Consider the following 23,424-nt stretch of genomic DNA (forward strand, 5'->3'; position numbering starts at 1 on the left):
CACACACAACACAAAAAAAAGGAGGGCCAGAATATATGTATGTATACTATGCCGACAATTCGTATAGGGAGGAGAGAAGCCAAGAACGAAAAAAAATAAACAAAAAAAAAAAACGAAGCAAACCAGATCACAAGCCAGTAGTGATTTAGTGGATTAGAAATGAATGTATGCAGGGTATCAGATGCGGAATCAAAAGGCGTAGGGGGTAAGAAGTGTGTTGCGTGGGATTAACAATGATGGCGATGGGGCTGGGAAATGCGGCTTTTCGAAAGAGGATTGCATGAAGGGCGGGCAGAAAGCAAGCATTTCACACAGCTTGGGTAGGCGTGGGGAGACAGAAATCAGGCTGCACTAGCCGTAGGTTGAGTTTTGGCGGCTGCCCGAGGTGGAACTGCTGGCGCTGTTCTCGCTGCCAGGCGTGGAGGCATCAAGGACGACCTGCTGGCGGATGGAGACGATCCACTCGTGCTGGAGGAGCTCGGCCGCGGTGGATCGCTTGAGCGGATCACACTCGAAGCACCGGCGGAGGAAGTCGATACCCAGGTCGCTGAGTTGGTCGCGGCTCGGCAGCTGTGGTTGGTTGCCTTGGGCGATGTTGTACATAATGGCCCACTCGTTGTCCAGGGTCGACCAGGGTCGACGGCCAGTGGCCATCTCCAGGATCACACAGCCCAGGGACCAGATGTCAACTGCGCCTTGGCGGTGGATGAGCTTGGAGGTGTCGCCGCGGATCACTTCGGGGGACATGTACATCGGGGTGCCGGTCATGGTCTTCTGGTTCTTACCCCAATTGTTCTGGGGGATCTGAGAGTCTTTGGGTACGATGGCGTCCTTGTGACCAGTGCCAGAGAAGGCGTCCATGGGAGCGACAGTCCTTCCTTGGCGGGCGATGATCTTAGCGGCACCGAAATCGACGTACTTGATAATTCCATTGTGGTCGAGGAGGATATTCTCGGGCTTAATGTCGCGGTGGATGATGCCGGCCTGGTGCAGGTACGCCAAACCCTCCAGAAGCTGAAGAGCGTAGACCATGATGACCGTCTCATCCTCAACACGGCCGTGCTCGAGCAGGCTCGCAAGAGACCCGCCAGAGCAGTACTCCATGAAAATGTACACCTTGTCACGGTGGACTTCGATTCCGTGGTATGAGACGATGTTGGGATGATCAAGAACTTCCAGCACGCCCATCTCATCGCGGATCTGTTGGGCAATCTTAGGAATGAGCTGGGGATCCTGTAACCGGATCTCCTTGACAGCCATGAGGTAGTTGCTGTCGAGGTTGATTGCAGCATAGACGGATCCGAACGTTCCGCCTCCAATGAACTGACCCTGCTGCCAGCGCAGAGTGACATTCGTAGCCGAAGACGAGAGCACGGTAAGAGATCTATCAGCCTCATTGGAACCCTCCAGGACTCTTCCGAGTGCCTGACGCTTCGCATCTTCATCGACTCGCCGATCTTCAATCTCGATCAAGTGAGCCAGACGCTGTTCTCGCACAAGCTTGGTCGCTTCTTCATCCGTCAAAACTCGGCCTGCGGCCATTCTTCTAGAGCCGGCGCGCTCTTCCAAGCGCTGCTTCTCTGCCTGAGCTGCACGAGAAGACCGAGCGCCCATGATATCGAAGTGAGATATGAGGAGTGACATACACCCCGCCACTTTCTGTCGTAGACGAGCAAACTGCGCGTCGTCCATGGAAAGTAGATGTCTGCTGGAGGTAATAGCCATGGCGAATTCAAGGGCAGAGACAGCCCACTTGAAGGTCTTTCGATCAGCAGCATCACAATCGTCGCAAACGAAGGAGACCCAGTCAAGAGACAAATCCACAAGTCTCGCACTATTCATAGCGCGTCTGTTAGGATCAACATTCGAAGAACGCTTTCCGAATTCCGTGGCGAAAGCATAGCATGCTTGTACCAGGTCATGATTCTCTACTCCCTTCTCTCTCAGCTGATTTCGGATAATTGCAACGCTATCCATAATTGTCATGGACAGCTTGAATGAGATCTTCTTGATCTTATTCAGTTCCACATTGACGCGACCAAGATTGGCCCGTTGCTCAATGGCCATGTCGAGATGCGTTCCAGTAAGATGCGCCAATTCAGCCCGAGCATTAGCCAGGCGCTGCTGAGTGCCCTCAACAACGAGGCGCAATTTCCCTAATCGCAAGTCTGTGGGGTGTTCCATGGTTTCAAGCTGCATCTCTTTGCCAGCCCAAGCCAATGGCTTCTCTGGACGAATGACCAAAATATAGGGCGCGTGAGGGGAGTCTTTCGAAGCATCTTCATCACGGAAGGATGTGCCCATGATTGCTTGTAGATCTGCGGGCCGACCCCACAAAGCAGGATGCGCAAAGAGATAGACATTCTTCTGGCCCGTGGTGGAGTTAGACTTGATAATGAAATGGTCCGATACGAGGAGCGCTTCCAGGAAGTCATAGGCAATGTCAGCTGGCAAATTGTACTCCGTTGCATTTTCAAACAATTGGCGCAAGAAGCGGGAGAAACGATAGAGCTTCCGTTGGCGAATACGTGTAGAATCGAGAACGCTCTTATACCGCTTATCCATGTCGAGGGGATCCTCATTCGGACGTATCGCCAATTCTCGTTCGAAATGAATCATCAAGCGTTGAAGAGACTTTGCAGTCAGGGCACTGACCATAAGTTAGCAAACATGCACATCGTGGCTTGAGAGATCCCGTACCTATATTGCTCAGCAACCTCAATGTCACCCCCATCAAGTTGACGTCCAACCTCATTGGAGAATTCCCAATCCTGTTCCAGAATCTCCGCTTCCTTGAATGTGTTCTTGTTTGCATTCAGCTTCCAATTGAGGAGTCGGAAGTAGTACTTCATGGCGTCCAGGACGACCGAGTCGAAATTCTCATCGATACAAGGGGGCAAGTCCCAGCCGGGCTCAGGCCTGGCGATATCCATATATCGTTGCTTGATGTCCACCGCTACTTTCATCAAGATCTGGAACTGTGAAAGCATCTGATCCACCAAGATTGGGGACTGCTGAGCAGGATCTTTCATGTTCTTTGCATAGGAAAGTCGCATGCGGATAATTTCTTGGATGAGACGCGATGGGAAGTTGATCAAGGTAAGTAATTCCTCGATATAGGGCGGCAGATGACGCTTGGCAAACGAGCTGGCATTTTCAATCAAGGTGTTCTTCGCCTTCTGAATCACTTCGCCCACACCGTTGAGCATGTTCTGTCTCCCCTGGAGCGTTCTCAGCCCGTCTTCCTTCATGATCCGGTCCAAGAAGGAGGATTCGTCTGTAAGATCACTGTTGATTGACTTTGTCCTTGGCTTGCTGAAGTCAAGCTCGTCGTTGCCAACCCACTTCTGCAGAATGGCAAGTTCAGTGTTGATCAAGATCGTTGTATTGTGCCAGGCAAGAACAGCATCACGACTCGATCGGAACTCATCTGAAGCGATGCGGGGGTGGGCGCTTTCCAGCTCTTTGTGAGTGGAATACAAGCTTTCACATCTCTCGATCTGTCCCACAATGTCCTCGACCTGTTGAATGGGAGGCTTCCCAATCTCCGTCTCACCTTTGATCTCAAACTTGATGATTTCTTCAATGATAGGTCCCAGTCCACTCCGGGCCTCTTCGATCAGCTTCCGCTGCAGAGCGACACTGCGCCCGCACGTTCTTGCCCTAACACCCAGCCATATCGCATTATTCTGGGCGGAAGACCGTTTGGAGTCCGTAGACCCTAGAAGACGTTGTTTCTCTTGCTTGACGACATCTCCCTTCAAGACAGAAGACAACATGGAGTGCCACTCCAGCCTTTCCTGATTTCTCGGGTTCTTCAGCTCATCGATCGTCGGCAGGTTATCGTCATTGAGGAAAAGTTGAATGTCAGGGTCGTAGGCATCATCTTCGAAGGGAACTTCTGACGACGGCGAGGGTTCCTCCAGGTCCGAGTCACCGATTCCCGGGCTCATATTCTGAGCTTCGTCGAAATGGTTGTACCATGCCTGTGGGTCGGCCCGGATGCGCTGGACATACGCCTTCTCCTGCGCTCGATACTGGGCGTTCGGGTCCCTGCGGGGGGTTCGCTTCGTTGACGAGGATCTCTGACGGTCATTCTGGAAGCTGATGTATTGGGGCGGGCGGCGCTGAGGGGCGTAGGTGTTGGAGGGTGTCCGAGCGGGGCCGGACGGGCGTTGCGACCTCAAGTCACCTGGCAGACCGTCTACAGGTTGTGCTTTTTCGAGAGCGGAGGCACCAACGCTCGCACCCCGCGGGCGTGATGGTGTGCCCGTGACCCATGAAGGGATACCGCTGGGGAGGGATGGGGTTGGAGAGTTGGCGATGGTCGACGCGGGGGTTGGGATCTGGCCGTCGAAATTCTCCGTGAAGCTGGAGTCCGACCGGAGTGAGAAGGGCTGTTGCAGCAGCTCATCGGAGGAACCGGAGCCATCCGAGTCATGATTGTTCATATCAGGATGCTCCATGATCTGGAACCCACGGTCTTGTTGGGACTCCATCTCGCATGGCCAGTGCTAGAGAGCGGGTTGGAAGGGAAAGCCTCAAGCGGATAGATAGGGGCTGTGGCGGTGCATGCTTCTGCTGCTAGGCCTGTCAAAAAATCCCTGGCAAACGCGTCTGCGTCTTCAGCCGGGTGGTCTGAGCAAAAGTGATCAATTTCAGTCGAGCAATCAGTATTCAGCGCGATAAGAAGTGTGATATAGCACTCAATGCCAATGACTCAGCGACGTCGGAGACGCTGTTCGGAGGGAGAATCAAGAGAGCTTCATTTAGAAGCGAAATCAAGGACTGCCCACCGCCCATGACTAAGCACATTACCGCCACACCAATCTTCCTGTGACTTGTCCACCTTCGTTCCATGCAATCACTGAAAACAATGTACGGAGTAAATCAACTTTCAAGATTTGGATAGGACGCGCGGTTTGCGGTGTCACTATATCACTCTCATGACATTGGCTCCAGGTTCTGAAGCCTAATCAGAAACTTCACAAGCGAAGCGCCAGTGTGGAGCAGCGAGTGTACTGTACGAATGACACTACTACGGGGTTTGCGGAGTACTTTGTATACTTTAAATTATTTGCCATGCCATGATACCAGATCCCGTTGTCCACATCAGCGCTCATTCTAGTTAATGCCGGAAGATCAACACTGGCGCGTGCTATGTGATCCCGATGATCCTTCGATGATCTGCATTCGAGGAAATAGACGGCTGTCTCTCAATTTCCATATTGGTATTGATCAACCCACCATACGCATGAACTGCGAGGGGCGTGCATTAGTGCATCAGATCAGAAAGCCCGAGCTGCAGTTGATAGAGAAGCCCAAGTGCATTGTCAATGCCCCTGCGCAGGGAAGAATGAGTACTTTCATCTTCAGAGCGCTGGCCGATCTTCCCAGCAATGGTGACGTTATGCGCGCCGTCTTGGGTTCCACGGCGACACACAACTATCCTTACATATCCAGTGCTAGGGCGCAAAAGGAACTTCTCCAAGTACGTACAGAAAAGCAAGTATGAGTCTCGTTTCAGGTCAATTAATCCAGTGGTTGGGGAACAGTTTGTTGGGAAGATAGCGCTGCGGGCTTGAGGCAGGTTGCCCTATGCAACACCCTCAGTAGGCTATAAAGCAACAAGGATTTCGGTGATAAAGCCAAGAGTATCGAATGATGTGACGAATAAGTCTGTTTAAACCCGATTGTCGGTAAAGTCACGGCTCCAAGGAAGCGAGATAATTTCGAATGTTTGTCGAAGGACGGCCTACTTGATGCTTCAAGTCATATCCCACCATGCAATAACCGGGTAGAAAAGAGAGCCTTACCCTACAAGCACAAATTGAGTCGGCCTGAAGCCCTTTTACTCGCAAGCATCACGTTGATTGACCTGTCAGGTCGGACAGCAGGCCGAGAAGTGGGAGAACAATGCGAGAGCGAAAGCATTATGAAGAGAATAGATATGATGAATAACTCAGGGGCCTGGTACATGCTTACTGCTTACAGTCATTATCTTCCCAGAGTATTTAACCTCTCACTTTCTCATCTGCGCACAAAAGACGGGCAAATTGTGCTCTTGTAGTCTATCCAAAAAATTGAAGCCTGCATATCGAAAAGCTTTGATAAGCTTGAATCAACACATACAATACTTGGCTGCTCTCAGTTGCATCTTGACTTCGGACTCTATCAGCTTTACCTTCATTGTATCGAATAATGTCGTCAACGATAGACCTGGGCGACTCATTTCCTTCCCTCACAACTCATGCTGTGAGCATGTTTCTCCCAACATGGACGGCTGACACTGATTATGAGGAAGGTGCTAAGTACGTGTTGGACAGAGTCTTCAATGGCTGACCATGAGCCTATATCCACAAACTCATTGCTGCATTTGCAATTGACATCGTGACCAGATGCTGCTTTAACCAGAACCGCCAATATAAAGGCGATGTTGTTCCCATCCCGCGAAGCTGCTGAAAGATGCCGTGACTTCATTATCACTATCAAGGCAGAAGCGGCGAAGGAGGTACTGGTTGGAAATGTCAAGACAATTGATTTGTCTCTAAATAAGAATTCAGCGACTTAACCGATCGCCATGACTAAGAAAGTGTCGCCCTCAATATCCGCCGTCATATTCCAGTAGGATCTGCTCCCAATCGCTAAACAGTATTGGCAACATTCTGGAGATGGGATCTCAGTTCGACAGGCAGATCGTCACGTCGTTTTTTGTGGAGGGTATGCTAGTGACAGATTGTGCAATTACCGCACCGGCATCACAAACGCGAAACAGTCGCAGCCAACAGTGAATCACAAAAGACGCCCAAGAGGTATCAAAGAGATTCCGCCACAGATCATCGCAAGATGCTCCCGAAGCAGAAAAAAAGTTACTACCGGATCAAAAAATGTCGGACTCGATAACCAGCACAAGGCCGTACCCGAGAACCGAGAAAGCACGCAGTCCCTGGAAGAGCGGTTTGGACGAAACTTAGATCTCTCATTTGTCGACAAACGCCAGAATAGCGATTCGTCGACGCCTAGCAGGCTACCTGGTAGACGAAAGTGGATCTTTCATCTACAGCTGCAGTCAAACAATCGAGCTCACAAGCCAATTCACAGGGAGTGACCGGAGTGTCCGACGACGACGTTTACCTATACCCGTGCGGCATGAGTATCATTTTCAATACGCAACGGATGCTGTTCGCGGTCCGAGGCCAACGGAAGAGTATCTCGTTTGGTTTCCCATATGTCGACACCTTGGAAATCTGGCATGGCTCCTCGGACAGGCTGGATGGGCTGGACGGCCTAGAAGCCCGCCTGCAGGCTGGCGAACGGTACCTGGCCTTCTTGTGCGAAATCCCCGGAAATCCAATGTTGAAGAGCCCCGGTCTCCGGCGCGTCAGCGAATTGACCGACATGTACGACTTTGCCGTGGTGGTAGACGAGACAAATGGCAACTCGGTCCATGTCCAGCTCCTGCCCCCTGCCGACGTGGTGGTCAACAGTCTCACGAAGATATTCACAGGCGACTGTAACGTGATGGGTGGTAGCGTTATCCTGGACCCCGAAAGCCGGTATTATCTCCCACTGAAGGGGCGTTTGATGCGGATTTTGAGGAAAACAATTATTGGGTCGAGGACGTTTTGTTCATGGAGCGCAATAGCCGGGACTTCGTGGCGCACATCAGGATAATAACGACAATGCTGAGGCCATCTGCCTAATTTTGCAAGCCCATCCGCTAGTCAAGGACGTCGGTTACCCCAAGTATAGTCCGACGAAACGTTTCTATGATAAGTGTCGAACCCCCACGGGCGGGTATGGAGATTTGCTGTCTTTCACGTTTCACCCGAAGAAACATACGGTGGCATTCTTAGATCGCATCGAGACGGCCAAAGGGCCGAGTCTCGGCACGAAGTTCACCTTGACGTCGCCTTAAGTTCTTCTCGCGTACTATTGGGGCTTGGGTGGGCCGCGGGGTTCGGCGTGCCGGCCGATTTGCTGCGCGTTAGTTTCGGGGTCGAGATTGTGGAGGATCTCAAGGCTCGGTTTGCGGTTGCGCTGGAAGCGGCCGAAGCGATCGTGTCGGGCTCTGTGTGATCATCGGATTGCGACAATATTGGAGCGCTTCCACTCTGATAGAGTTGAGTATGTATTCCTACTCGTACGGAGTGGCGTATCAAGCTTTCGCAGATGAACGGACCCCATGGGGAACATTGATGCTGTAGCTATACTTGTAGATGGAACTCGGGAGCTGCATAAGCAGTATCAACATATTTGCGGTGTCGGATATAGCGAACTAAAGTAATTGGTTTCTTGGCGTCATCAATGGTGACTGAGTCAAGGCAAGGACGAGCAGGTCGAGTGATAATAAGTTCAATAGGAGGTAGTTTGGTTCGTTCGTAATCAACAGCCTTGTAGATTGTACGGTAGATAAGACTTCCACCCGAGCCGATGGTGATTGGCTGCCACGACGGAGGAAGATAAGGAGTTCCATCTTCATTCTCGGAAGGTTTAGGAACAACCACCAGACTCCCTCCCCATTCCAACCAACTCATTCAATTGTACTCCGACCTACAGTACAACTACAGTTCTGAACGTCAGTGGGGCAGATCTGCAAGGTTTGGAAAAACCTCGTGGTCATTACTGCGCCTCCCGATGGAGCTTCACGAAGGATGGCAAGTCCGCCAGAATCCAAGAATCAGCCCTGTCAGTTCAATCGCATACAGTACCTACGTATCTGGCGGGAGATAAGGAACTCTCTTTGACCCCTTACTACCTGTACATACAATTGTCTACCTGACTAACTCTTAATTTACCACTGATAAGACACATGGATGACTATCTCCAGCCAGTCCCGATGCTGCCTGAACGGAAGGATTTCTCCCGGGCTGAATAGACTTCTCTCCTTATCCATACTTCCGCGCATTTGCATTATTGACCCTCTTCTGTCAATGAAATCCCTAATCTCCCTCCGCGTTTGAGTTTCGCATCACGAAGCATACCTACTGCTATCACTCCGAGTCTACCGGCCTGTTTGCCGCTTCCGACATGTAACCGATATGCAGCCATCAGCCATGGCTGATGGATTAGGCGTCCATGCACGATGAACAAGCCAATGCCGTGGAACTCTACTCCCAACATGCGCATCCACGTTCTCGACAGATCGGAAAATGAAAAAGAGTCATTCCAGCCAGCTGCAGGTCAGAGGAATACTGCCAAGTCAATCAATGTGAGAAATAACATTGGTCCGTGATGGCTCCTTCCAGCAACTCCACCCGTCTGGATCCGCCGCCATGGCCAGTCCTCCGATATCTATCAGTAGATATCGCATCGTATTAAGACCAAACTAATCCTGTCGCCAAGAAAGAGAACACCCCCAGGATGGCTCCGATGATGTGGAGCCCTTCCAGGGTTCGAAGCAAGTGAGACGATGGCGCTTTTCATCTGACTGGTAATATCTCCGGCCGCCGACTATCATCACCACTATTTATCACTCCTGCATCTCCCCCTGATCTGACCTCTCTTTTTCTCTCGACTATATTTGAAATCTAAACTTTTCTTTCTATTATTGATCAGCAACCCAGTCGTCCTAAATTGGTAACAGCTCAGATCCAATTATTCATCGATCAGTGCCCGGACTTTCCCCAACTCGCTTTCCTTGCTGTCGGTCTAATACGTGCCTGTTCCTTCCATTGCCTTCGAGACCCCCTACGCTTGGGTACCGCCTGCGCGCTCGATAATACTTTAACCTCTTGCCAAGCTGTGGTAGACGGGCTGCAACCCACAGTTCTTTCTCTTCGATCCTGTAACAAGTTCCGTGCATCTTGTGAGATTCACGATGTCGGCGTATCCCGTTGCCTACAATGGCACGGGTGCAACGGGTGGTGATTCCCTGACGGAAGACCTCAACATCTATTACAGTGTAAGCTCCTCAGGCGCTTTGTACTTAGCCTTTGCTAACTGTTATCAGTCCGGGGACATTGCTTGGGTGATTACCTCCACTGCCCTGGTGCTATTGATGATTCCGGGTGTCGGGTATGGGACCATTCCTAGTGTTCAATATATTAACTCCAGAGCTAACCCTACCAGCTTCTTCTATTCCGGTCTTGCTCGCCGCAAGTCAGCTCTGTCGCTGATCTGGCTCTCGATAATGTCGGTCGGGGTGGTATCTTTCCAATGGTTCTTCTGGGGATATTCGCTAGCCTTCTCCCACACTGCCGGAAGTTATATTGGAGACTTGCAGAATTTCGGTATGAAGGGTGTGCTGGGAGCTCCTTCCGTGGGCAGCACTAAAGTTCCGGATCTTCTGTTCGCCGTCTTCCAGGGAATGTTCGCAGCTATTACGTGAGTATACCTTTGCTACGATCCATGACAAACCTGCATATCTGACAGGATGAAACTAGGGTGGCCCTTGCAGTCGGTGCCGTTGCTGAGCGCGGTCGCATGCTTCCTTGCATGGTCTTCAGCTTTGTCTGGACCACCATCATCTACGATCCCCTCGCCTGCTGGACATGGAACGCGTCCGGTTGGGTGTTCAAGCTAGGAGGTCTCGACTTCGCCGGTGGCACTCCTGTCCACATCGCCTCCGGCTCTGCCGCTCTTGCCTACTCTCTCATGCTCGGAAAGCGTCGTGGTCATGGAACGCACGAGCTCAACTACCGCCCTCACAATGTCACCCATGTTGTCATCGGCACGGTCTTCCTCTGGGTTGGATGGTTCGGTTTCAATGCAGGCTCCGCTCTGGCTGCCAACCTGCGTGCCGTGATGGCGGCCGTTGTCACCAACCTTGCTGCATCGGTGGGTGGTGTCACTTGGTGTCTCCTGGACTACCGACTTGAGAGGAAATGGTCTATGGTTGGATTCTGTTCCGGTGCCATTGCCGGTTTGGTTGCCATCACTCCAGGCTCTGGCTTTGTCACACCTTGGGCGGCCTTCATTTTCGGCGTGGTCGGTGCTGTTGCCTGCAACTATGCCACCAAGCTGAAATATGTGATCCAAATTGATGACAGTCTTGACATCTTCGCTGTCCACGGTATTGGTGGCCTTGTTGGCAACCTTTTGACCGGAATCTTTGCCGCGTATGTCCCTTCCCATATCTCTGCAAGCACTTCACTAACTTTGCTTCAGTGACTACATTGCTCATCTCGATGGCTCCACCGTCATCGACGGTGGATGGATCAACCACAACTACGTCCAGCTCGGCTACCAGCTCGCCGACTCCGTCTCCGGCATGGCCTACTCCTTCTTCGGCAGCTGCATCATTCTTTTCCTGATCAACCTGATCCCTGGTCTCCACCTGCGCATCTCCGAAGAAGATGAAATCTTGGGTACTGATGACGCCGAGATCGGTGAATTTGCCGTATGCCTCCCCAACTTTGAACCCCCTATATATTGATGAGCAAAAAAAGCTAACCCTTTGGAAAACAGTACGACTATGTCGAAATCACCCGCGACGTCATCGCCGGCACCAGCCCCGAGCACGCCGAGAGCTCCTCCAAGCGCAGCATCACGCCCGCCGGCAACGAGGAGTCGGTAGAACTGAAGGCGTAAAGTGACTGGACCATTTACTTCTCGGACAGGGTGAAACCACCACTCCACATAATCTTTCCTTTTTTTCTGGACTATATCCCTTTTCCTTTTCTTTTCCTCAGGTCTCTACCACTTTGATATCCCCCTCTTTTATTTTGAATATGTATATACTTTTCTTTTCTTGGTTCTATTCCCCCTTTCAAGGCTTCCTCTATTTGACTTTCTTACCTAATGTGACTGGTTATCGATTCGATGTTTCTCGGAAAGAAAAAGTAACTGAATGAAGAAGGATCATCAAAACCAATCATATTGTTCCATCCCGGTCACTCACACACCCTCGAGCAAAACTGCAAATGCCCTGACGTGTTTCGTATATGAAAGCCTCAGCCCTCTTCACTTCATATCCCCTTTTCCAATGATCTGATAGCTGTATGAGTCACAGCAAAAAGTGCATCATCTTTTTATCGCCGAGATGGAAGAAAAGTTCCACGCAGCGTTCGCTGCACTGATGACCCCACCTGGTGGCGTCATGTATACAAAATTCTCTCCAGTAAGGTGAACACTTGGGTGCCTTTTCAAAGTGACCCCAGAACTGGCATCCTACCACCACCCGCACACCAAAACGATCCAGGAAAAGCTAAACAGGAAGCCACACCTACCTCCAAATCTTCCCCAATCCCTCAATCCAGTACCAACTGTCATCGGAGTAGCACCGGAAGGGTTTTATGTATATAGCCAAAAGATATACATCACTTAGCCTCGCTTGGAAGAGCTGCAGTGGTTGGGGGGGGGGGCGGGGGGGCGCTAGCAGGTGAATCGTATACTCATAATAGGGAGTACATTGCTGTACGGTACCTGTACGATACCTGCATCCAGCTAGTTAGTAGCTAGTCTAAAGGCCCCGGTAGGGAGTTAAGAACCTTGAAGCCTGGAGCGCTCCGCTTAGCGCCGGCAGCATATAGCAGCGTGCTGATTGGTGAGGACTTTAAGTATATCCAACTCGATGCTTGTTTGCCGAAAGAAAGTCACGTGACTTACATCACCTGTACTGCTTCACCTCCTGTGGGTAAAGTACAAGCCACTCTGTGCCAACCGCTTAGCCCTGACCCAGTATTATCTACTCCTTCCAATGTCTCAATAGACATTACGTGGTCCTACAAGTTCAAAGCCCGGGTGCTATCACCGCAGAAAACCCATAGGCGAGCAGAAGCGGCTCATCTACGCTGCATATCAAGCAATAGACTATAAATTGCTTCGAACTATGTGCTATTGATTTGGATGGTTTCAGGCTTCCATCGGCCTAGGTAATTAAAAAAAACAGGAAGGGGAAAATTAAAGGCGCTCAAACGAAATAGTTCACCGACAATGACCGGTACAACGAGCCAACGTCCTTTGAGAATGTAAGCTTATCAAGGGTATTAGAGAGCGCGTGTCCCGCTTTGCGTCATTCTTGACGGCCAAAAGTTTACTCCTGCTCATCAAGGATCTCCTCCTCGGGGCTGTGACAGAGTTAGCGACTATATTTCCGGCGCGACAGTCGGGAAACTCACTATTCCTCCTCGCCCTCGGAAATGGAGGCGTCCTGATACTGCTGGTACTCGGAGACGAGATCGTTCATGTTGCTCTCGGCCTCAGTGAACTCCATCTCGTCCATGCCCTCACCAGTGTACCAGTGCAAGAAAGCCTTGCGACGGAACATAGCAGTAAACTGATCACCCACACGCTTGAAGAGCTCCTGGATAGAGGTCGAGTTACCGATGAAGGTAGAGGACATCTTAAGGCCACGGGGAGGGATAGAGCAGAGAGCAGTCTGGATGTTGTTGGGGATCCACTCGACGAAGTAGGTCTGGTTCTTGCTCTGGATGTTGCGCATCTGATCCTCAACCTCCTTCATGGAAACACGTCCACGGCTAGATTCAGTCAGTACGAAAGTCATGACGCAATAGGATACGGGCAGCGTACAAGATGGCGGAGCAGGTGAGGTAACGGCCGTTGCGGAAGTCCGAAGCAGCCATCATGTTCTTAGGGTCGAACATCTGCTGGGTCAACTCAGGAACGGAGACGGCGCGGAAAGAGTGAGCGCCACGGCTGGTCAGAGGAGCGAAGCCGACCATGAAGAAGTGGAGACGAGGGAAAGGAACCATGTTGACAGCCAGCTTGCGGAGGTCGGAGTTAAGCTGACCAGGGAAACGAAGACAGGTGGTCACACCGGACATGACGGCGGAGACCAGATGGTTCAGGTCGCCGTAGGAGGGATTGGAGAGCTTGAGGGTACGCATGCAGATGTCGTACAGAGCCTACATCAATCATCCGGTCAGTTTATGCGCCTTTCAACCATACCGGCGGTGTCACCCAGTTAGGCCATATCCTCCAGAACATACCTCGTTATCGATACAGAAGGTCTCGTCGGAGTGCTCAACAAGCTGGTGGACGGAGAGGGTGGCGTTGTACGGCTCAACAACAGTGTCGGAGACCTTCGGGGAGGGAACGACGGAGAAAGTGGCCATCATACGGTCGGGGAACTCCTCACGGATCTTGGAGATCAAGAGAGTACCCATACCGGCACCGGTACCACCACCGAGGGAGTGGGTGATCTGGAAACCCTGAAGGCAGTCGCAGCCCTCAGCCTCGCGACGGACAACATCGATAACCTGGTCGACAAGCTCGGCACCCTCAGTGTAATGGCCCTTGGCCCAGTTGTTACCAGCACCGGATTGGCCGAAGACGAAGTTGTCGGGGCGGAAAAGCTGGCCGAAAGGACCGGCACGGACGGCGTCCATGGTACCGGGCTCGAGGTCGACGAGGACGGCACGGGGAACATACTTGTTGCCGCTAGCCTGGTGAAGCAGTCAGGAGCTGATGCGGGAAAGCCGGAGGGAAGACTCGAAGACGAACCTCGTTGAAGTAGACGTTCATGCGCTCCAGCTGGAGGTCGGAGGAGCCATTGTAACTGTCCTTTCCATTAATATCCTTCCCCATTCTCCACGACCCGCTGGTCCTGCCGCCCGGGAAGTCTGCACTTACACACCGGCGCCATCGAGGCCGTGCTCACCAGAGATGGTCTGCCTGGAAGACTGTTAGCTCAATTGACCACAGAAAAGCTTTGACAGTAATGTTCTTGACTCTGAGTGAGAGACTTCAGAGCATGTCATGTCCTCCGTCCACTCGAGTAGAGAGACATACCAGAAAGCGGCACCAATTTGGTTACCCTGTTACCAGCCCCCATGTTTTAGTCCACTGTATAAATATACCGAACCACAAAGGTTGTGTGTCCCAGCACGAATTCACTTACACACTGACCGGTCTGGAGGTGAACCTGTTGGGTGGAAAAAGACTAGGTTAGCCGCATAATCCTGATATTGAACAACTGGTGGGGGCGCATCAGGGGAGTGAAGTCTATACGACGCGTCTCCCGTGGCGGACAACAACGGAGAGGGGTAGAACACATACAATTTCGCGCATTGTGAAAGGTGATTGAAGTCGATGAGGGGGAAAAGTGGGTTGACAGATGCCGGAGAAGAATGGAGGAATGTAGGGATTGGATTAGGTGGAGGAGACTGGGGAAGACAGTCGAAGTGGAAGGAGGAGGAAGGGAGAAAACGAGGAATTGGGTTAGTTCGGAGAGTTTGGGTAGAGAAGGAGAGCGGTGAAGGGTGGTGGGGGGGAGAAGGGGGGGGTTGTTTAGGGAGAGTTAGTGGTGCAGTAGCAGTGGACTGTTACCTGAGTACCCCCCGATCAACAACAAAAAAGTCAACAGTAGTGAACACAAACCTTGAACCGTGGCTTGATTGTTTTCTTCCGGCAGCCCAGAAATTAAGGGGAAAATCCCAAGAAGGAAAGTACTCAGCCCGATCGGGCTTGGCGTGTTAGTTAGCCAGCACGGGATTCGTTGGAAGGCTGAATGAATGCCTCAGAAGTCAGGCTCGCAACCAACACACGCGAACCGAACTTTGATCTACTGAGCCTCTGGTTCATGGCATGTGTTTTGTTGTGGTTATGGATTTGGTGCTTCTTTGTTCCCCCCGCTGCATGAGGTCATTACTTCTTTGAATATTTCTTTTGCTATAGTACACATGTTCTTAATCAAGGTTGAATGTGACTATGGGAAATCACAGTCCCTTGCCCACATAGTTCAGCAAATTGCCCGTTGGGGATTCGGATCTGCTTGCTATCCATGATACCTGAAAATAGATGTCTCTCCATATCGCTGCTGCTGTTCCTGCTGCCGCCGCTGCTCTCACTTGGCAGTATTCTCCACCGTGTGAGAGCTTTCCAACCACGTGCCAAATTCATCCAAGCGCTGCTCTTCCTCCGAATCTTCGGCATCCAACCCTTTCTCGGCCAGATCTTCCAGCGCTGCCCGCTTCTCATTGGTCTTCTTGAACTTCTCTTTCCCATCGGAGATGTATGCTTCCACTCGCGTGCCAGCAAAATAGCGCCCATCCATCATCTGGGCGACATGAACTGTTAGTATGTACCATTTGATTAAGGGAAGTAAATATCAGGCGAATGCAACCCACCTGGACACAGTTGCGAGCCGCCTCCGGATCCTGGAAGCGGACGCTCACGATCCCCTCCGGCTCCTTATCGTAGAGAACAACATTCGTAATCTCCCCGAGCTTCGAGCATTCATCGCGGATATCTTCCTTGATGTCGAGTATAGCGGCAGGGTCCTCCTGTCAAAACGAGTCAGAACCTTTTCATGGATATCGCAGCACGAGAACGGATTTCGTACATCTAATTCTTTCAGAGTGAACATATGTTTCAGAATGACAATCTTCTCAAAGCGTGAGCTTGTATCTGGAAGAGCCGACGGATCGTCATCGTCCCAATCGGCAAGTTTACTATCAGTCGATAAATCAGTATCATCATCATCATCATCATCATCATCATCATCATCATCATCATCATCATCATCATCATCATCATCTATCGACAACCTCCCCCACCATTTGAGGGAATCTCCTTACTTGTTAAGTTTCTGCGTCCGCTGAATGATCTTCCGCTTATCGCGCATGCTCGTCTTCGTCGGGGCCTCCTGTTGGCTCTTGAAGGAGAAATCCGCCGCCTGCACGCGCATCGCCCCCTGCGGGCCCGTCACGCCCAGCCGGAAGTCCGAGTCGTCCAGCATCTGAATGGCCAGGTTCACCGACTCCGGCCGGAAGTAGACCACGAGCGCCTCGCCCTTGAACTTCCCGTCGTCGTCGTTGTACATCTTGATGCGCGGGCGGCCGCTGTCGATCTCCTCCGCAATCACGCCGCACTTGGAGAAGAGGTCGCGGATCTCGTCGAAGGTGGCATCGAGGGGGATTGACGTCACGAAGACGGCCGTGTTGACGCGCTGTTTCTTCGGTTTCTGTCCATTGCGCTGCACCGATAGAAAACTCAGAGCTTGTTTAGCGTTGCTGGCTTTGGAACCCTGTAGACAACAAAGGTTGACAGGTAGTAGTGCAAACTGACCTCCTCACCATTGCCCTGCTGCTTGCGCTTCTTCTTCAATTGCGACGCCGTCACCTGTTCATCCTCATCCACGCCGTGTACTTTGTAGGCTTCTTGCTGTTTCTGGAGCAAGTCATCGTCGACCTGGAGAGAACAACACCCACCACCACCCAAGCGAAAAAATCAGTTTTCACGAACCAACCATACACCAGGCAGAAAAAAGTAGCCCCCTTTTCCCGGCTTGTTTTTCACACACATGCGAACCGGTTTCTCCATGGATGAAAAAGAGTGCTCCGGATCGCCGGAGCAGCAAAACCGAAGGGGAGAGAAGGGAATTTCAACAGCCCGGGAGGAACAGAGCACAGGTCACTGCCGACCAAGGCCGAAGAGAGACAGATGGAGAGAGCGCGCTACACACCGTCGGGATCCACCGCTTCAAGGCGGTGTCGTATTCATATTCTTGACCGTCGTCAGTCTCCAGGATGAACTTATCGTCGAGTTTCGAGAACGAGATGCGCGGGTCGCTGTCGAATTCGGAGGGGTCTTGCGGGAAATTGGCGAATGGCGCCGGGTTCGAGGCGGCGTCGTTCGAGGAGGGTGACGCCATTTGCGGATGTGTGTGCTGAAGCCCGCTCTGCAACGCGACTGTAAGTAGCTAGTATGCGGCAGCTTATCGGATTGTTTTGTTTTGGGAAGGGTGTAGCTGTATGAAAAGATGCAATGCCAGAATTAATTTACTGGGGTTTGGATGAGATCACCGATTGCCCCGTCGGCGTTTGCGGGGAGATGCTTGCTGGGTTTATGTAATCTTCTTCGAAGCTTCCGTGACGATGGAGCGGAAGCTTTTGTTTGGGTCCAGCCCTGGCTGGCCGGCTTCTACTGCAGTAGTCCTCCTCACCACTTCTGCCCAATAATTCTTCGGTTCACACCCACCCCGCTGCTACAGATTCAGTTGCTATATCTTCATTAGCAGTATGGCCAGGTAAGAGCTTTATCAGAGGCACTCATATGTAAAGCACAGTTGCAATTCATGCCGATAGCTCAAGGCACTCCCAACGTCTCAACCACGGGGGACCCCAGAAATCGCCTAGAATCCCTATGTATTCTACAGACCCACATACTAGCTAAAGGGCATACTATGTAGATTATGTAGACACTCAGCCTTGAATAGAGGATTTCCTAACAACATCTTTCCTCTTCTACCCCCGCAGGAGAATCACCCCGAACAGCCCCTCAAAATCTGACCCCTATGCGTTTGGCCCCAGCAGTAAGTATTAGTGGATGCCTCTTCAGTCCGCCAGAAGCTGTACAAAGAATTGGTCTCATCGCTTTGGCCGACAAGTATGTTGTCAAATTTACCCATCTCAGCCCTTCGTTCCTGCGCTTCAAGAACCCATAAGATTGCACACCTTGGAAATGGTCATCTTGGCCGGAGAATCACTGCGCTGCGACTGTAGGCAAATGGGGCTTGTCAGCACATCTGGTCAGCGCGTGTGGACCGGCAGAGTGCTCAGTACTTTGTGCTTTGCAGACAAATGGTCAATACTGGAACAGACTCGTCATATATCCCCGTATGCAAAGGACTAGAATATCTTGTCCTGTATCTGGCAGGGCTCTACCAATGCCTCCGCCTTTGAAGATTTTATCAATGATTTCAAATGAACACCCTATACTAGCCTATATGGGAAATCATACCGGACTTGCCGTGGACCCTGAGAAGCCTTTCTCCCTACCGTATTTCTCCCTATTTCTCCCTAATTGAGTGATTGATTGATTGATTGATTAGTTATTTCATACACGCATATGTCAGCCAATGGCCGAGTGGCGGCAGGTCACGGTCACCTTGCAGGCCGATAACTGGCAAATGGTTGACGGTACCTATTTCTCCCTAGCACTCCCTCCCACAACCGAAACAAAAAGAAGAAGACCAAAAAGCCAACAAGCAAATGCCAGCTCCGGCAACAATGGCTGCTGTTATTTCCTCGTATCTAAGATATTCTGCTACAGACAGACGGTACTATGCCCGCTGAGTGAGAAAAAAGAAAACATGTTCGACCCAAATCTAACCCAAACAGATCAGGGTGTCCTCGCCTTTCTCTTACATTTGACGCAAAGCCGAATATTGACTTGGAGGTTGACATCTCGGTCCCTATCACTTTTACTATCACTCGCGAAGTGGATGACCCCGAAAGGCGACCATGCATTTTCCACTGGGACCCGATTGAGGATGGATTTGGCCAGGGCAGCTTCATGCTGTTTCGGCGGATTCCCGTAGGATTTTTCGATTTTGACTGGCATCCAATCTCGATCAACCCTAGTCGGTTGTCGTTGCTAGCAGAAAGCTCCCTTGAGCCACGCAAGGTACCGACATCGCATCCATGCACCAAAGAACTGCTTCCAGGCGCCAGCGTTTCCTGGAAGGTCTCCTTGCCGGCTGTCTACTTCGACTCCTTCCGACCTGGGCATTACTACCAGACCCTGTGGGTAGGCGGACAAATCCCTCTGTGGGACTGGGGCACATTGGCGAAGTACCGGAATCGCAAATTAGACCCCAAATCCCCACCGTTGATCCTTCCCAGCTCGGAGAAACAGTCGTTGTATATTTTGGACGAAGAAAGCGACATTGATGATGTGGGCGCGTTGCCACCTTCACCTCCACTACTTCTGGCGTCTGTCTGCCAGTTGCGTGGTGGTGCCCCAATCCTAACCTTGAGCATTGCTGGACCTGCTACACTGTCGCGGAAAGACTACGATCCTTCAAGTCGTCTTCGATATGCGGTGACGGCTACACTATCCTACGAAGCAGCCCCGAACATCTCTCTCCAAGAACCCATTGTGTTTCATACCTTTCTCTTTAGAGATGTCGATTGGCGTCAAGAGGGATTTAGGCTCTACCGGAAAAAAGACGGCCAGTGGCAGCCCTATGAAATACGGGGATCCTTCACACATCATCGGTATAGATTTCCAAACCCCGTGTCAAAGAATGTGGGCCGCAATGAAGACAATGACTTCCATGCACTTAATCCGGGTGAGTCGTGGTCGTTCACGCGACGAGTGACTGACTTTCCGGACAGCGTGGTGCTCGGGGATACCTTCCGGTACTGTTACAAGGGGGCTCAACTCGACTGGTGGGACTGGGGTCATTTTCAAGATCATAAAGATACGGTGGTTACCATTGACGGCAAAGTACGCGAGCCAGAAGATAACGGAGGCCGACCTGCGCTTGTCGTACCGGCTAGTAACTACGTGGAGTTCACAGTGGTAGAATGAACAAAGCCTAGATAGTTTCATGACAGCAAGACATTTGTCAATGGACGACATTTCCCTTCACTAGTTAAAGGCCCCCCATCGAGCCCACTCTCGCCGGCATCAACGACCTCTACCACGCCGGCAAGTTCAAGCACTTCGGCCTGTCGAACTTCACAAAGAAGTCCTCCGCCTCTGTCAGGAACACGACTACGTGCGCCCGACCGTCTACCAGGGGAACTATACTGCCATCTAACGTCTCATCGAGTCGAGCCTCTTCCCCTTGCTGCGCGAGTATGGCATCCGGTTCTACGCAAGCGAGCAGGCGAGCTCGTCCGGCGGCCGCTGGGATCCGGACTCCGAGTTCGGAAAGGTCTATCGGAGTCTGTACATGAAGCCGAAGATGTTGAGAGTCCTGGACACCTGGAACGAGGTCGCGGAGAAGGCGGGAATCTCCAAGGCAGAGTTGGCGTACCGGTGGGTGGCGTATCATTCCGCGTTGGACAGGGAGCTTGGTGATGCTATTATTGCGGGGGCGAGTGGTGTCGAGCAGTCGGATCAGACTCTGACGGCCCTGGAGAAGGGCCCCCTCGAAGATGAGGTTGTGAGGCAGATCGAAGCCATCTGGGAGGTTGCGAAGGAGTTTGCGCTCTTGGATAATTTCCACTCGCGCTAGGGGGGTCGGGCAAGTTGCTGCTGATCTAGAGTTCAGACATCGTACTGGTTGGAAAGTATAACAGATTTATCGTTTTTGATACTGAGGTGAGTGATAGACATGAACAATTTTTGATATTCGTCACAACCGCCTGGAAGTTGAAACCAAACAATCAGGCCGAATACTGTCAATTCCAGAGCTGTAATCAGAACTCCAGAAGGTCAGTTCTTTCATTGGCTAGAGTGTCTTAGATGAAAGGACACTGTCCCCTCCGCGAAGTCTCCAACTCCTTTGTAATCTGCTGCAGATCTTTCCGGCCCCGTCCTTCAAAGTACTTCGGGCCTACATCAGGGACGTAGTAGCCCTGCGGATAATACTTCTTCCCCTCGCCACCAGGTAAAGGCCGGCCGAAAGCCCAGGTCAACCAGGCGACTGGGCCCCAGCGGTTCCGCAACGTGGGTTTCGCGTAGTAAGGCGCTGCATCCCATTCCGTGGAGAAGATGCGGCCATGCTCGTCCACATCCGTGAAAGTCTTATACCGCAAGATATACGGCCGGGGAAGAGCGAGGTGGCGCATCGCAAACCGGCGCACGGCCAGTAAGCCCGCGAAGACCCGCGCATATGCTGTCGGAGGCGGGTCGTACCTGAAAGTAACATCCAACCGGGTCAGTGACGTTACTCAGATAATGTCGCGAGTCTTGAGGTAGCACAGGAGCGCCCAGGAGGCCGAATGGGAAACCTACATCATAGCTTTTCGCAGACGATCGTCCATCATATAGGACACAAACTTCAGGCCAACATGCTTGAACGCTTCAGGGACCATGTACAACAGCACTTCCGTGGTCTGGTCGGCCGTTTCTCGGTTCTTGACATGGGGTACCATGCACTTCGCTTCGTAGGCATCAGCCCAGGCCATCACCTCCTCCAACCAAAGCAAGCCGTCCTGAAATCCATCCTTGCCTGACGGCAGGGCATCATAGCTGATGTTGAGGTTATCGCCAACGCTTTTCCAGAAGGTACCCATGGCACATTTCTCCAGGTCAGTCGCGCCTCGCCATTCGTATTTCTCCAGGAATCGGACGGGCTGCACGGCGAAAAGGGCTAGCGTGTACAGCATGTCATCCTCGAGGATCTTACCCGAGGCGCGATACCCACTGTGCATCCAGCGGGTGCGCGCAATGGCGATGCGAGCACGTTCAGACGATGGAGCATTGCCCATAAACTCCTGGATCAAGACAACCGTGTCAGCGTAGCGCTTCAGGGAGGTCTCCGGCTTCGAGAACTGTGCCGTGCCCGCGAGCAGCTTAGAGATGGTCGGGATGCCGTAGGTCTGTACCGGGGGGCTGTCAGTGGTCTAAGATGGCACAGGATACCGCAACCAAGAAAGAAAAAAGAACACTAACTCGGAATAGTGCGAATTGGAGGGACTTCAGGTAAAAGAAAGGAAATTCCTGCTCTAGCATGGTTTTCTGAATCGCCCACGCGTCATCATCGGTCATGCGAGCGAAGGACTCGCGCGTGGGATAGTTGTATCGCTTGTGCATCCATTTCACTTTGCGGAATCGCAGAAGATTCACCAGAGTGACATACGAAGTTATGGCGAGAATGAAATATGTCACGTAGGGATGAGACGAAGCGTCTGAAGAGAACAGCGACGGCCCCTTGAACTCGGAAGAGTTCTCCGTAGCATTCGCCATCGGTTTTCCAATGGCCGGCTCGCAATCTCTGCTCGATTGCTCTGACAGAGGCTCGTTACAGTGATATGATATGGAAATGTCAAGTCTAAAATAACCTTGGTAGAGACTCCGCACAGACTCCGAGGGATGATAGATTAGCGGGTACCGTGGCGGATAAGTACCGATGGGAGTTCCATGGATTATCCGGGGTCACGGGTCTGGGGCAATAGTAATTGTAGGTAAGTTAGTGGCCGCATCTTCAGTTTCCGCGTCCGCCTGCGGGTCGAGGCGGTGAGCTTCCTTCACATTGCGAACCCTCCCCCTGCGTCGTGGTAATAGATACTGGTGATGCCTCCATATTTCCGTCCCACTCAGTGAAAGCAAGCTACTTTCCTTGATGCGAAACAATCATAGTATTACCAGCTTTTAGACACGGACGGCTTTCCTGTTCAACCCGAAAGTAACTGCTAGAGAGTTTGTGCGTCGCCTGATGTGCGCTGCACCAGCTTAGAGTGGCTCCTCTCGACGACTAGCCTTGTACAACTGACAAATTGGAGCTTATAACATATAAAGACCCCGCTCTAGGTAGATAGACACATACTATAGAGCACTTCAAGATCCAATGACGAGGCTGAAATATCAGCTCAGGGCCGACAATTAAGAGTTTGGCATTTCTGGGGACAATGGTCGAGAAAGCACGCGAGTAGAAAGCAGAGAGCAGGGACACAATTTCCCACAAAACGAGGATGCATCCCCGGAACATTTATTCACAGTACAGACAGGACTTGGCGAGTCCATATCAGAGTATGCACAGGTTGTCCAGCCTGACGCAGCATAGTGATCCGATGCCCCAGCTGGCCTCACGCGATCAACCAACCGTTTGTATGTGGGCGATAA

At 51.7% G+C, this 23,424-nt stretch overlaps 7 protein-coding genes across 7 annotated transcripts; 3 read left to right on the forward strand and 4 right to left on the reverse strand.

Moving 5' to 3' along the window:
- Positions 1–351: 351 nt before the first annotated feature.
- Positions 352–4,499, reverse strand: sskB (putative MAP kinase kinase kinase SskB; the record flags this gene model as incomplete). Its single annotated transcript, XM_020199518.1, has 2 exons — positions 352–2,650; positions 2,701–4,499. 2 exons carry the CDS (start codon positions 4,497–4,499, stop codon positions 352–354), a joined length of 4,098 nt encoding a protein of 1,365 aa, XP_020056666.1.
- A 1,702-nt stretch (positions 4,500–6,201) lies between these two features.
- ASPACDRAFT_52063 (uncharacterized protein) lies at positions 6,202–8,079 on the forward strand (the record flags this gene model as incomplete). The annotated part of the gene is made up of 7 exons (XM_020202567.1): positions 6,202–6,311; positions 6,415–6,526; positions 6,629–6,703; positions 6,908–6,985; positions 7,039–7,579; positions 7,713–7,908; positions 7,992–8,079. The coding sequence occupies 7 exons, from the start codon at positions 6,202–6,204 to the stop codon at positions 8,077–8,079; spliced, it is 1,200 nt and encodes a 399-aa protein (XP_020056667.1).
- Positions 8,080–9,515: 1,436 nt separating this feature from the next.
- Positions 9,516–11,844, forward strand: ASPACDRAFT_78242 (ammonium permease MEP2). The gene is made up of 6 exons (XM_020205145.1): positions 9,516–9,904; positions 9,953–10,017; positions 10,072–10,326; positions 10,386–11,060; positions 11,110–11,341; positions 11,410–11,844. Exons 1-6 carry the CDS (start codon positions 9,821–9,823, stop codon positions 11,530–11,532), a joined length of 1,434 nt encoding a protein of 477 aa, XP_020056668.1. The 5' UTR covers positions 9,516–9,820; the 3' UTR covers positions 11,533–11,844.
- Positions 11,845–12,821: 977 nt separating this feature from the next.
- On the reverse strand, positions 12,822–15,225 carry ASPACDRAFT_118494 (tubulin beta chain). The gene is made up of 8 exons (XM_020196168.1): positions 14,962–15,225; positions 14,804–14,827; positions 14,695–14,720; positions 14,536–14,577; positions 14,407–14,461; positions 13,893–14,348; positions 13,474–13,808; positions 12,822–13,421 (listed from the first exon to the last, which is right to left on the reverse strand). The coding sequence occupies exons 1-8, from the start codon at positions 14,971–14,973 to the stop codon at positions 13,061–13,063; spliced, it is 1,311 nt and encodes a 436-aa protein (XP_020056669.1). The 5' UTR covers positions 14,974–15,225; the 3' UTR covers positions 12,822–13,060.
- Positions 15,226–15,542: 317 nt separating this feature from the next.
- Positions 15,543–17,583, reverse strand: ASPACDRAFT_78244 (U2 snRNP complex subunit CUS2). The gene is made up of 6 exons (XM_020205146.1): positions 17,369–17,583; positions 16,972–17,094; positions 16,482–16,879; positions 16,247–16,355; positions 16,032–16,187; positions 15,543–15,961 (listed from the first exon to the last, which is right to left on the reverse strand). Exons 1-6 carry the CDS (start codon positions 17,555–17,557, stop codon positions 15,749–15,751), a joined length of 1,188 nt encoding a protein of 395 aa, XP_020056670.1. The 5' UTR covers positions 17,558–17,583; the 3' UTR covers positions 15,543–15,748.
- A 1,331-nt stretch (positions 17,584–18,914) lies between these two features.
- Positions 18,915–20,872, forward strand: ASPACDRAFT_60171 (uncharacterized protein; the record flags this gene model as incomplete). Its single annotated transcript, XM_020203535.1, has 3 exons — positions 18,915–18,964; positions 19,026–20,211; positions 20,465–20,872. The coding sequence occupies 3 exons, from the start codon at positions 18,915–18,917 to the stop codon at positions 20,870–20,872; spliced, it is 1,644 nt and encodes a 547-aa protein (XP_020056671.1).
- A 226-nt stretch (positions 20,873–21,098) lies between these two features.
- On the reverse strand, positions 21,099–22,548 carry ASPACDRAFT_52066 (uncharacterized protein; the record flags this gene model as incomplete). The annotated part of the gene is made up of 3 exons (XM_020202568.1): positions 21,099–21,495; positions 21,595–22,181; positions 22,255–22,548. The coding sequence occupies 3 exons, from the start codon at positions 22,546–22,548 to the stop codon at positions 21,099–21,101; spliced, it is 1,278 nt and encodes a 425-aa protein (XP_020056672.1).
- Between the last annotated feature and the right edge of the window lie 876 nt (positions 22,549–23,424).

Source organism: Aspergillus aculeatus (genome assembly GCF_001890905.1).
Source record: "Aspergillus aculeatus ATCC 16872 unplaced genomic scaffold ASPACscaffold_7, whole genome shotgun sequence".
In the NCBI taxonomy this organism is placed as follows: Eukaryota; Fungi; Ascomycota; class Eurotiomycetes; order Eurotiales; family Aspergillaceae; genus Aspergillus; species Aspergillus aculeatus.

What these genes read in the sequence shown, in the direction of transcription:
- ASPACDRAFT_78244 (XM_020205146.1), bottom strand. Translation starts at nt 17,557, where the DNA reads ATGGCGTCACCCTCCTCGAACGACGCCGCCTCGAACCCGGCGCCATTC. An exon ending in CGGACGCAGAAACTTAACAA is followed by an intron (nt 16,356 to 16,481) that starts GTAAGGAGATTC and finishes ATCGACTGATAG; the next exon opens with TAAACTTGCCGATTGGGACG. An exon ending in CGGCTCGCAACTGTGTCCAG is followed by an intron (nt 15,962 to 16,031) that starts GTGGGTTGCATT and finishes CATGTCGCCCAG; the next exon opens with ATGATGGATGGGCGCTATTT.
- ASPACDRAFT_78242 (XM_020205145.1), top strand. Translation starts at nt 9,821, where the DNA reads ATGTCGGCGTATCCCGTTGCCTACAATGGCACGGGTGCAACGGGTGGT. An exon ending in ACCTCAACATCTATTACAGT is followed by an intron (nt 9,905 to 9,952) that starts GTAAGCTCCTCA and finishes AACTGTTATCAG; the next exon opens with TCCGGGGACATTGCTTGGGT. An exon ending in CCGAGATCGGTGAATTTGCC is followed by an intron (nt 11,342 to 11,409) that starts GTATGCCTCCCC and finishes TTTGGAAAACAG; the next exon opens with TACGACTATGTCGAAATCAC.
- ASPACDRAFT_118494 (XM_020196168.1), bottom strand. An exon ending in GGCCTCGATGGCGCCGGTGT is followed by an intron (nt 14,462 to 14,535) that starts GTAAGTGCAGAC and finishes TGGAAAGGACAG; the next exon opens with TTACAATGGCTCCTCCGACC. An exon ending in CCTTCTGTATCGATAACGAG is followed by an intron (nt 13,809 to 13,892) that starts GTATGTTCTGGA and finishes TGATTGATGTAG; the next exon opens with GCTCTGTACGACATCTGCAT.